The 12,303-nt window shown below is 43.8% G+C and overlaps 1 protein-coding gene across 2 annotated transcripts in view; it reads right to left on the bottom strand.

The window, feature by feature from the left end:
- The window catches only part of LOC128424811 (mediator of RNA polymerase II transcription subunit 13-like), a 74,701-nt gene that overhangs the window by 16,908 nt on the left and 45,490 nt on the right, over positions 1-12,303 (bottom strand). For both annotated transcript variants that reach the window (XM_053411216.1, XM_053411217.1), the window contains exon 4: positions 8,410-8,493. In XM_053411216.1, coding sequence (XP_053267191.1) covers positions 8,410-8,493 — 84 coding nt within the window. The remainder of the gene's footprint in view (positions 1-8,409; positions 8,494-12,303) is intronic.

The following is a 12,303-nucleotide window of genomic DNA, read 5'->3' as shown; positions in this document are numbered from 1 at the left end:
TGTCACTGCCCTCCAACCTCGTCCTCAGTGCATCATTACACCATAAGAAGAGCTATATATAGCTGCATAGGGAAGCTCAGGGGAGCAGCTGCGAGTGAAGAGTACCAGTCGAACTCAGTGCCACGCACACGTGCACAAACAACCACAGTTTACATTCAAGCATCATTAGGATCTGGCATGCAAAATGACCCAATTATCCTCCCAGTGTAAGACATACGCGGACAGATGCAACATTTCGGTAACAAATTTTCCTTTGTTGCATTTACTGAATGATTTTCTTTATCTTTTACACTTTGTGTTATACTTACATTACTGACAGCCCTGCACAGTTTTCAAATAAAGCACCCATTAGAATGTTTGTCCCTCTCCTGTTGATTATTCTGTTTATATTGCTATCATGCTGCATATTCTTTGAGGGCTGTGCGACGCTGATGGGGACGGATGTGTGTAGAACAACACTATACCTTTAAGACCCCTCATAAAACTGCAGCCTTCACAGGGAATCACAGCTTTATCTCTCTGTCGCTGCTTTCAAAACAGGCAATGATCCAACAGAATTAGGAGCTGGTTCCCTCTGTGTTTCAGCAGAGCAACCAGTTATTCTACCGCTGTACTTTTAATTGACCTGATACACATCCTGTATTCTGTTCCAAAGACTAACAAAGGCTACTGAATAAAATAATTGATATAATTCAATATTGTGTGGAGAGGGAAACGGTACATTTGATAAACTACCCAAGAAATCGGTATAACCAGCAACGAATGTGCTGGAATTATGACCTAAGATTAATTATGAGTGCAATAAAGTGCAATTAAATGTGGCGGGAAAAGCAGAAGTAGAAAAAGAGCATTAAACTGTAGGCTGACGCAGCTGGGAGATTGATGCTCCCTGTCCTTTTACAAAGGGCATTTTCCTGCACAGTAAGCTGGTGTGAGTGTGTGGACACACTGGGCTTCTTGCATCCTCCGGGACATTTGTGCAGTCGGCAAGTGGACGCGCTTGTGTGTGTGTGTGTGTGTGTGTGTGTGTGTGTGTGTGTGTGTGTGTGTGTGTGTGTGTGTGTGTGTGTAAGCGTGTGAGAACAGCGGACAGAGATGTGAGGCAGCTGTGTGTGATGGGCTGTATGAGTACAGGTATTAATAAATGAAGAGGAGTGATGGCTGAGACTCGCCTCAGGGCTGACAGTCCTGTTGAGAGATAGAGAGAGGAAAGAAGAGAGGGAAGGGGAGAGTGGGGGGTGGTTGAGAGAAAGAAGTGAGAGTGGGAGTGAGACGAGGAAGAAGGGAGGGAGGAGAGAATGGAAAGGAAAGACAGCGATGGAGACAGAGTGAGTAGCAGAGGTTAGGAAGGAAATGCTGGGATGAGACGGAGACAAAAAGGGGAAATAGAGGATTAGAGAGGAAATGAGGAGAACAAGGAAAGAAGGATACAGTATAAAGAGCAAGATGAGTGTGAGAAAAGAAGAGGAGGTGAATAATTCAGTGCCACGCACTGCAATTGCTGCACACATATCGATGAGATCAGAGTTTTAATGGGTGGCTACTGAGCACAATTTTATGGTGAAATCAATCAGGGAATGTAGAGCTTGAGAACACAGAGACATCACATGCTGCCCTTGGGTGTGTGTGTGAGATTGTGAGTGTGTGTCTATTTCATTTGGCTATATATTTAGAGAACAGCCTACGCTTGTACTGTGCCACACAGTTATCAGCACAAATTCAAGTACATTTAGGGTATCATGTAAGCAAATGTGCAAATACCGTGTGCATGTGAGTGTATATATCTGCAAGGCACTGCATGCACATTAACTTACATATGTATCCTATAATAACACGTGAACATACATATGTATACAGGATATGCATGCATAAATGCCACTGGAGTAAAATGCATTGTGTGTCTGGTTCATGTGTCTTTTCACCCCATCACCATGCTGCCAGCCACCAAGCATGAAGAGCTTGTTAAGGTCTGAAATTCACCATGGATTTCACACACACACACACACACACACAAACACACGCGCACATGTGTCACACACTAAATAACAATGGTTGTCTTGCCTGTCAGGCTGCTCTCTTGTCAAACCCAGTGAGAAAAAAAAAGGATAAAGCAGGATTACATAAAAGAAGATGGAAAAGAACAAACACTAAAACACACACAACGCTTCTGTTTCCACTGTCACACGCACCTAAAGATTACAATCTGAAAAATGTGTTTAGAAATCATTAACTACCATCACATGCGCTAAGCAGGCATGATAGCATATTGTTAGATTATCTCAGATAAGGGGATTAATCTGCTTAGGTTGCACCTTAAATTCTCTGTCTGTCAACACAGCAGCGCTATTATGACTTATCTTCATCCTTCATCGCCTCTCGTCTTCTAACCCTTCCTACACAATCTCAACGCATCTCCCGGAGACACAAGAGCGTATCTGCTATTCCGGTGTGTGTGGACAGATGTAGACGCTGTTTATCCTCTTGTAAGCTCTTGTGAGCGGCATGTATACACTTCTTCCCCGTGCACTACTGGCACAATAACTTCACTCCATACAAACAAAATCCCACCCAACATTCATAATACACTCAGGCTTATGCAGGTGTGTGCTTATGCCTCTGCATGCATACATAACGCGCGGCCACACGCCACTATTAACACGAGCATGAGGGGGATTCAGTCAGCTTGATGTATTATTCAGTTGCCCCCACTGGGCGGCTTTAGCCAGTGTTACTATCACAATGTTTGTGCTCAAACACAACTCAATCCGGCTATCTATATGGATTCACGATGAAAAGGTGCCACGCTCAGGGGACGCACACTGTGCACACTCATTGCCCTCTGTACGGGCTCAAGAGCCACAGAGGAATAAAAGTCTGCCGCGGTTAAAATTAGATTAGAGCTGAAAAATCGCATAGAGGAACTGTGAATACTTTGTCAGTGGGTTCTTCCCGCACAGACGCTGCCAAGAGGAAAACTCGCTAACGTCAGTGGGAGCACCAACGCTACCTCGGGCTTCTACCTTCATATCTCTGGCCCTAATTAAAAAAAAGAGGATCTCTTGGTGAGGCCACTGCTGTGATGTATCACCCCGGTGTCTATTGATCTATGTGTTTTTTCTCTTCCTTCCCTCGCTGTGTGTGTGTGTGTGTGTGTGTGTGTGTGTGTGTGTGTGTGTTTCTACCTTGTGGATCTGGGTGAGAGTGTATCACGTGTGCTCTTTTGTCTCTAGGGAGGCTCGACACACACGTTCAACAACACGTTTCAAAGGAGAAAATGGAAATATTCCACTAAATCAAATACTTAACGGATGCGTTTACATTAAAGTGGCTGACCTGAGCTTGTATTTTTTTTCTAATTCTCTTATAGTATTTTAATATTGTCAATCAATGAGCCACGGTGTAGACCTAAAAACTGCTTTATAAATACAGTATCATTTCCAGTGACTTCTCTGTAAAGGCTATTCTGCTGCTAATGAGCTGAAGCACATACAATTATAAAAATAGTGAATGACTGCTAAAGTGTTGTAATGATGAGGTTTCCTGCACACACACACGCTGTACATTTCAGTCTCATTTATATGATACCGGCTTTGAGTTGGACACATTAATTATGTAGCCAGCAAACCTCAGCATATGCAGCAGTGCAGTCGTGAGGCTTAAGAGTAATTAAATGAATCCACTGTTAAATATAAGGGAACCGACACAACGGTGACAAAAAAGGAGATAAAGAATAAAACTGAAAAACAAGTTTCCAGTAGATGGTGTTGAAAGAGAAGATGTTCTGAAAGCAGGAGCTGTCAGTTTCATTCAATTGACTAACTGATTGATCTCCATAAGTGAGCTCAACCACTTTGCCGAATTATAAAGACTTCCATGAATCAATGGGATGTCTTCTACGTAATGATGGTCAGGAAGTCCAGAACTAATCGTATGAGGAATCCTCATTCAAATCACTATAACAAGTCTCTCTATTCTGAATCCTGAATTCAAACACCTAACACTCGCCATTCATTCACTCAGTATAACTCAATTAACCTTCTCAACCTGGTCGGCCAACCTGTGCCAAAGCTGTCACCATTGAGAATGTTTTCTTGTCAGTCACTTTTACAAGCAGTCAAATAATCAGCTGGACACTTAATAAAGAGAAATCATTTTTTTATCTGATTAACAGGATTGTTCAGTTTCTGGTAATTTAAACATGTTTGTTTTTACAGTTTAATGTACTAGAATTGGGTTGGGTCTAAAACTTTGAACCGTAAACTGAATATTTTCCTCTTTTACACAATGTATATTGCATGAATGCAAATGAGGAACAAAGTCTGAATGAGGGGGGGATTCTGGGAGTTTCACATTCATTCATCACGACTGGGAGTTGAGAGTTTTTCGAAGCCCTGAAGGGCCAAAGAGAAAATGACAAAACATTATGTGTATATTTGTTTTCCTCTCACAGTTGTGTTTAATTATTTTCCACCTAATGTTCATGATTAAATGTTGCTCTGCTGCACACATCCTCTTAACGCGACACTTACATGGTGAAAACAAATAAAAACAAACAATGTTTAAGTCAGTGAAGAGGAGGGCTGAGGTAGGATGGGAATGCTTTTCATACTTTTTTTTTGTTCCTACAGTGGTTTTTATTTCTGGTGATGCTATGACCTTCGTCTTTTGACCTAACACTGAATGTCTGTTGCCTAGGCGATGGCTTATATCTCCCTGTCCCTGAGAGAAGAAGAGAGGAGACAACTTGAAGTGCATTAAAAAATCGATTCACTCAGGTCAAGTAAGGATTTCTGAGATTTGGAAAGTATTTAAACAGGCAGCGCAGCTTGTTTTTGTTTCATGGTCAAGCACCAGAGGAGAACTCTGTTACGCTGCAAAATGTGAACATTATTTATGCATATGGGTGTGAATGCAGATGAGAGCACCTCGACGAACAAATATACAGTGTACAGTACTTGGCATGCATAGACCTGACTGAACTAATGAGAGAGACAGACTAATACATCCATTCACCCGTCTATAGCAATGATTAATTTATGACCCCCTGCCTCCTCTGATCCCCACCTCCCTACCACACACACACACACACACACAGTCACACTCACACACACACACAAACACACAGCGCCTCCTCGCTGCTCTTCCTCTCTCACACAGACACTCTCTCTGCATCCCTGCAACTCTCCCTCTCTCTCTCTCGCTCCCATCAGTGTCTGATGCAATCCGTTACCAACCCAGAGTGCTTTCCTCCCATTCAGACACAAAGAGAGCGGGAGAGGAGGGATGAGGAGGGATGGGGGGGATGAGGAGGGATGAGGAGAGGGGAGAGGGGAGGGGGGTGAGCTGAGTGGAGGTGGTGGGGGGGGGGGGGGGGTTTGGGAATCTTCTCCTGGATGTGCCAATCCTCGCCGTGCTCGGGGAACACATACAAGATAAACACCAGATAAGCCTGACAAAGGCAGCGGTGCCAAGGAGCAGCAATTGGCACGGGCAGGGGGGGGGGGGGGGGGCATTGCATGGCATGGACGTAAGTGCCGAAGCACCCCCTGTTGGGGATAAAAGGCAAGGTGTGAGGAGTGAAGAAGAAGACAAAGGAGCTGGCTACAGCTGAGGCAGGAGGTCAGTGTACGTCCAACTGAGCAATGATTCCCTCGTGGCAGGAAAACACTGATGGCCGGGGATCTGCAGGGGTGCTGGGGTCTCACACTGTCAATTGTGAGGCAGCACTGCTATTCTGGGAACAAGGGACCGAGTGTGTGTGTGCGCGAGCGTGTGTGAGTCTTTACGACTGCTGTTGGCACATGTGCTGGAAGCCAGTATAGTGGAGATATGCAAAAAGATACTCATGCTTCACTCACACACCGTGACACAGGCAACAGCTGCAGAGTGTAAGCATGAAAAAAAAAATACAATATGAGCTGTGCAGCATCTACATACGATTTTGATTCGCGTCTGTCTGTGTGTTCATATTTTTCCCTGTTTCTCTTCCTCCTCCTCCGTCTTTCCTTCCAGGATGTTCAATAATTCACAGACAGTTCAAGTCAGGATTGGCTCAGCAGGGGGCGTACCAGCTGACAACATATTCATGGAGCAGACTAAATGATAAGAAAATGTAGGAATCACTGCGCACACTCACACACTGGGTGTAATTCTCTCTGCACTGATCATATGTCTGTATGCATGTACACACACACAGACACATCCTAGTCCTGAATTTCTTCTTCTCCAGTGGCCCTCTCTTCAATTTTGAAATCAGCGCTCCCAGCAACTTGTAACGTTTCATTATTTACTTGGTCGTATTTTGCATTTATTTATTTCATTATTCTCATTAAAGTAAAATCATGGCATTTCAAATGGGCTAATTAATGAGCGGCCTTCACAGGATAAATGCACTGAGAATCTGTAACAGTGTCACAACCTCTCAAATAAAACGCAGAAGGAAAATACTTAGCTTGATTGTACATGTAGAATATGAAGTGTATAGAATATATCAGTGTGTATACACCCACACTTAGTGACTGTAAGCTAATGTCCAAGCTAAGAACTCAAGGAGAGTCGCCTGAGAACTGTTCAATTTACTGTTTAAAATCATGTTGGTCTTTCTATACACTCTTCCTGAGTGTTACTGTATATACAGGTTTACTCAGAGCAGCTGTGACTCAGGAAGGTCGAGCGGGTCGTCCACTAAATAGTGGGTCAGTGGTTCAATCCCAGTCTCCTAGAGGATACTGAACCCCAACTGCAATAATGTGCGTGTTTTAGTGGCAGATCTATACTTCTATAAATCAAGACTTGAAAAGCTACTTAAGAAATACAGACCATTTACTTTTGGTACAAAAAATGCATCCTATACAGCAGCAGCAGCGGTTAAGAAAAGAACGGAAGTACTACTGGCATGTGCAATGTAACTCGTCTTTGAACACAAGTTAACTCTGTCTACAACAGTGTCTCAGAAGGGTCCTGTCATCTCCCCCCAACACACAACAATACCACCACTGGATTGCACCACTGAGCTCTCACTCACCCCAGAAACTCAAGTCCATCATCCTCCATACTTAAGTGAACCTAGTTTTATACCTGTCTCATGCTAAATAAAGTCAATCACTCACATTACATGAGTTGAACCGGATACTGGGAAATAAGTTAAGAACACTAAGTATTAGTATATGAAGCCTGTCTACTCTGATTATAACACATTAATCACACATATAACATTCATCATAATTTATATCAATCACTTTCCCATTTCTATTACACACTTTAACCGCATTCTCTTATTCTTATTCATCAATCCTGACACAGGTAATAATGGATAAAGAAAAAAAGTGTGTAAATAAGATAAACAAGACACTGAAAAAGATGAACGACTAGTGTGATAGTATTTTCTACACTTATTAAAACATAAATTTCACCCTTTAAAAAGCCACCAGCATTCTTTAAGCATCTCCACAACTTTCTCCTCTAATATATTACCAGTAAGAACAGTATATTTCATATTAAAATGCTTTTAGGTATGAAAAAGAAATAGCTATATAATTTTTCTTGTCAGAACACTATTAAGAATGCAATACCAGCGACACACGCTGTGGAGCCTCACTGAGGGACTTCCACCTGCTTGGAGCAGCTGAACCTGAGCACAGCACACTGCACTTGCATCAGCAACTTTCTGCAGCCAGAGTTTCCTGCTCGCCGCCTAATTCGCTCCAAATTTGAATGACAATGCAATTTACGGCTTTCACAGTTCAAAAGCGGCAACACAAATATAAATAAATGGTTGATCTTTCTGTTTGCTGCCTCTAAGCAATAGTGAAACAGATTCCGAAAATGAGCCACTTGACAGCCGTGAGTGGTTTCCTATTTCTTTTTGAATACTCAGCATTTGGGGATCGAGACGTGAGCGGCGCTGCGTCGTCACCTGCAGGAGGAGAAGGAGGAGCGGGCCGGGCTGAGCTGTGTGACGGGGCTGTAATGGCTGGAGCAACAAGTTGAGCTACTGTCATCACACCCACCCCTCCTATTTACTCAGTTTCAGGCTCTCCCACACCGCCTCCACAGTTACACAGCGTGACACTGACACACACAGCCGCCCTCCCCTCAGAGAGAGAGAGAGAGCCAGTGAGAGTGAGTGGTGAGAGCTCGACTCAGCTCATCTCTCACCTCTCCCCACCGCTCACTGTCCGGCTTTTTAATGGTCTCATACCATGAGCCGGCCACTGGAACATCAAGGAGAAACACTGCCGAGCGGTGTCACACTCGCACACACATGGTCACACACGTGTTCACCGATCAGCCACAACATTTATACAGCTGACAACATCTCGTGTGTGTGTGTGTGTGTGTGTGTGTGTGTGTGTGTGTGTGTGTGTGTGTGTGTCTGGGTTGAGGGGGTTCATCTGAACGCTCACTCACTTGTTGCCAAGAGTCTTCTCTTCCAGGTCGTGTGGCTTGAAGAACCACTTCCCGAGTCGCACAAATCCTTTATCCATCAAACACCTGCAGCAGCGAAGAGAACGGGGGAGAAAGAAAATCAGTCAAATAAAAAAACAAAGACAGACAGGAAACCATTTAATCTCTCTCTGTGCATCTGATTTATCTTCATCGTTCGCTCACAGGAGGAGAGTTCAACACAGTACAGGAGCCTGACATAATTAAAACTTCAGTAATGCAACAGGTAGCAATGCCCGTGAAGAGGTTTTCACTCAACTCACTGCTGGTTTCTGAAGCCGACAGAGAAAAACAACCACTCACACTCACATTCACACCTTTTGACAGTTTAGAGTCTCTAACTGCAATCTGCATGTGTTTGGACTGTGGGAGGAATCCAGAGTATCAGAGAAAAACCCACGCAGACATGTTGGAAAACATGAAAACACCAAACAGAAAAACCCTTGAAACCTCCTGGGTGTAGGACCACAGTAGGCTGACAGAAGGGTGACAGTTGGGCGACACGGGGGCGATAGTGGGGCGACAGTAGGGAGACAGTAGAGAGACAGTAGGGTGACAGTAGGTTGATAGTAGGGCAACAGAAGGGGAACAGTAGGTTGATAGTAGGGAGAGGGTAGTGCGATAGTAGGGCAACAGTAGGGAGACAGTAGGTTGACAGCAGGTTGACCATAGGGGGAGACAGTAGGATGACCGTAGGGAGACAGTAGGGAGACAGTAGGTTGACAGTAGGTTGACAGTAGGGAGACAGTAGGTTGACAGTAGGTTGACAGTAGGGAGACAGTATAGGGAGACAGTAGGTTGACCATAGGGAGACAGTAGGTTGACAGTAGGTTGACAGTAGGTTGACAGTAGGGAGACAGTAGGATGACCGTAGGGAGACAGTAGGGAGACAGTAGGTTGACAGTAGGTTGACAGTAGGGAGACAGTATAGGGAGACAGTAGGTTGACCATAGGGAGACAGTAGGTTGACAGTAGGTTGACAGCAGGTTGATCATAGGGGGAGACGGTAGGATGACAGTAGGGAGACAGTAGGTTGACAGTAGGTTGACAGTAGGGAGACAGTATAGGGAGACAGTAGGTTGACCATAGGGAGACAGAAGGGCGACAGTAGGTTGAAAGTAGGTTGACAGTAGGGAGACAGTATAGGGAGACAGTAGGGAGACAGTAGGTTGATAGTAGGGCAACAGTAGGGAGACAGTAGGTTGACTGTAGGTTGAAAGTAGGGAGACAGTATAGGGAGACAGTAGGTTGGCCGTAGGGAGACAGTAGGGAGACAGAAGGGCGACAGTAGGTTGACAGTAGGTTGAAAGTAGGTAGACAGTATAGGGAGACAGTAGGTTGACCATAGGGAGACAGAAGGGCGACAGTAGGTTGAAAGTAGGTTGACAGTAGGGAGACAGTATAGGGAGACAGTAGGGAGACAGTAGGTTGATAGTAGGGCAAAAGTAGGGAGACAGATGGGGGAGACAGTAGGGAGACAGTATAGGGAGACAGTATAGGGAGACAGTATAGGGAGACAGTAGGTTGACAGTAGGGAGACAGAAGGGCGACAGTAGGTTGAAAGTAGGGAGACAGTAGGAAGACAGTAGGGAGAAACTAGGGAGACAGAAGGGCGACAGTAGGTTGACCGTAGGGAAACAGTAGGGGGACAGTATAGGGAGACAGTATAGGGAGACAGTATAGGGAGACAGTAGGGGGACAGAAGAGGGGCAGTAGGTTGATAGTAGGGTTAAAGAAGGGTGACAGTCAGTAAGGCAACACTGCTAACACCACGGCGCCCTGTAAAGAAACAGTTAGATGTATTTTATATGGAGTGTAGTAAGTTTTAGTATCTCTCTTAAGACAAATTGAGCAGAAAGAGATGCAGGAAAGAAATGTTGACTCTCTGACTGCTAGAATTGTTTTATGATTTTAGTTATAGCTCATAAACTGCAGGAGCGACGGTCCCTGAGCTGCAAAGTTTGAAATGTGGAGTTTGTGACAAGTGCAGAGGATGCGTTTAAAGGTATATTTAATTTGCCTGCCCTATAGGGATGTGCGCTACACACACATGCACTCTTTTCTCATTTCTTTAATTAGATCAAAATTTGATCACATCAAACAGTTCAGTCATCGTGCTCCCTATTTGGCGATCCCTCCAGCTGTGCTCTTCCCTCACATCACTTCTGCCTCCTTACACCGACAAGACTCAGCGGTCAACGCCCTCGTCTCTGTGTGCAGGTGCCAGAGAACTCCCCGCTAGATCCTCTGACCCCGGTCAAGGAATTACAAAATGATTTCATGGCCTCCTCTCCACTCAGCCAGACTCCAGCCAGCTATCCGACTCGCTCAGCCTCCAGCTCTCCCATCTTTGGTACGTTCTTATCACAGTATCGCTTCCTTCTCTAAACCACGGCTGCTCACTTCACACATGATCCCTCTCTCTCTCTCTCTCTCTCTGAAACTTTTACTTCTATCATGAGATTTACAAAGAACGTGTCTCAGGCGAGAGGTGGAGCAGCCGAGTGCAGCAGACAGTCACAGGGAATCCAGCGGGGGGGGGGATCCCCTTGTGTGTTCACTCATCTAGTTCTCCTGTATTTCCACAGACATGACACTAGGAGGCCAGGAAGAGAAAGTCCAAAGAGACTACAGAGCGTCTCATTCTTACAGTTGCGTTAACTCATGCACCTCATTCAGAGAAAATACAGAGTTCAGTGCATGTCCGAAATCAGACCCAGGGTGAAGTTCCTTAAAGCTCCACTATGCAGCAATTGCTACACACACCATTAAACATTCACAACAGCTTTACTTGTCATTAGCATCTGAAGCGGGTCTGAACAATGATAAGAAAAATACAAGCGGCCCGACACAGAGGTCAGTTTCCCCTGTATCCTCTGACAGAGGAAGTGGAAGTGATCCCCGCTGTGTTGAAATAGTGAGTTATAAAAGGAGTTAGCTTCAAGGTTAATTCAACCTGCCCCCTATGATGATCACTGATGCTTAACTTAATAGAGAGCAAATATGTGCTGCTTCATTTAGCAGATGGCTCTGACTCAGAAAGGAGAGCTTTGGGTACTTGAGCAAGTGATTCAGTGCTCAGGTTATAATTTCATTAAGGTGAAGCTTCTGGAAGGAACTGCAGCCGCCTATCATTTAGACCTTAAGTTGTTTTGTTTGCTGAATCAAGCGTTTGTATCACATATCTTTCTTGTGCATTTTTTTTTAATAGGAGAAAGATTATATTTAACGTTTTGAGGACAGTTAAATGTTTGAGAGTTATTTTTATTATACTGTAGTCAACCACAATAATATAGTATTCTAGTTAATGCATGATGGGACATTTTAACTGAAGTTTGTCTTATCTGCTAAACTCTGTAAATACAACAGAGGCCATATGTCGGCTGATGTATGTAATTACAACCTGTATTACAAAGAAATGTAATTGAGGTTTGATATTTCACAGTTAAACCATGAACTTTATTATAAATAGCACCAAAAAAAATCTATGAAATGTAAATATTAATGCACATCCTTTTTTCATTCTGGCAGATTTAGATGCCAATATGTCTATGAAAGGCTCATGTTGTTGTAGTTGTAATTATTATTATTATTGTATTATTGGTGTACAATGATATAATGCAATGTTTTCACGTTATTATGTTATTATGACATTCAAACACATCAAGGTATAATGTAAAACATCATATGTCCAACGCTCTAAAGGTAGCATCCTTTCTCAGTGACCAGCTAAAGTGGAAAATATCAGAAAATATCTTGTTATAATAAATGTTTGACCTTATGCCATAACACTAATATTGTCATTGCAGGTGTAGATGCATAAAGAAGCCTTGAAGGAAAATAACCTTAAAAAAACAG

The sequence above is a fragment of the Pleuronectes platessa genome, chromosome 19 (assembly GCF_947347685.1).
Source record: "Pleuronectes platessa chromosome 19, fPlePla1.1, whole genome shotgun sequence".
Lineage (NCBI taxonomy): Eukaryota > Metazoa > Chordata > Actinopteri > Pleuronectiformes > Pleuronectidae > Pleuronectes > Pleuronectes platessa.
Note: the sequence above shows the minus strand (reverse complement) of the source record. Positions and strands in the feature narration are given on the sequence as shown.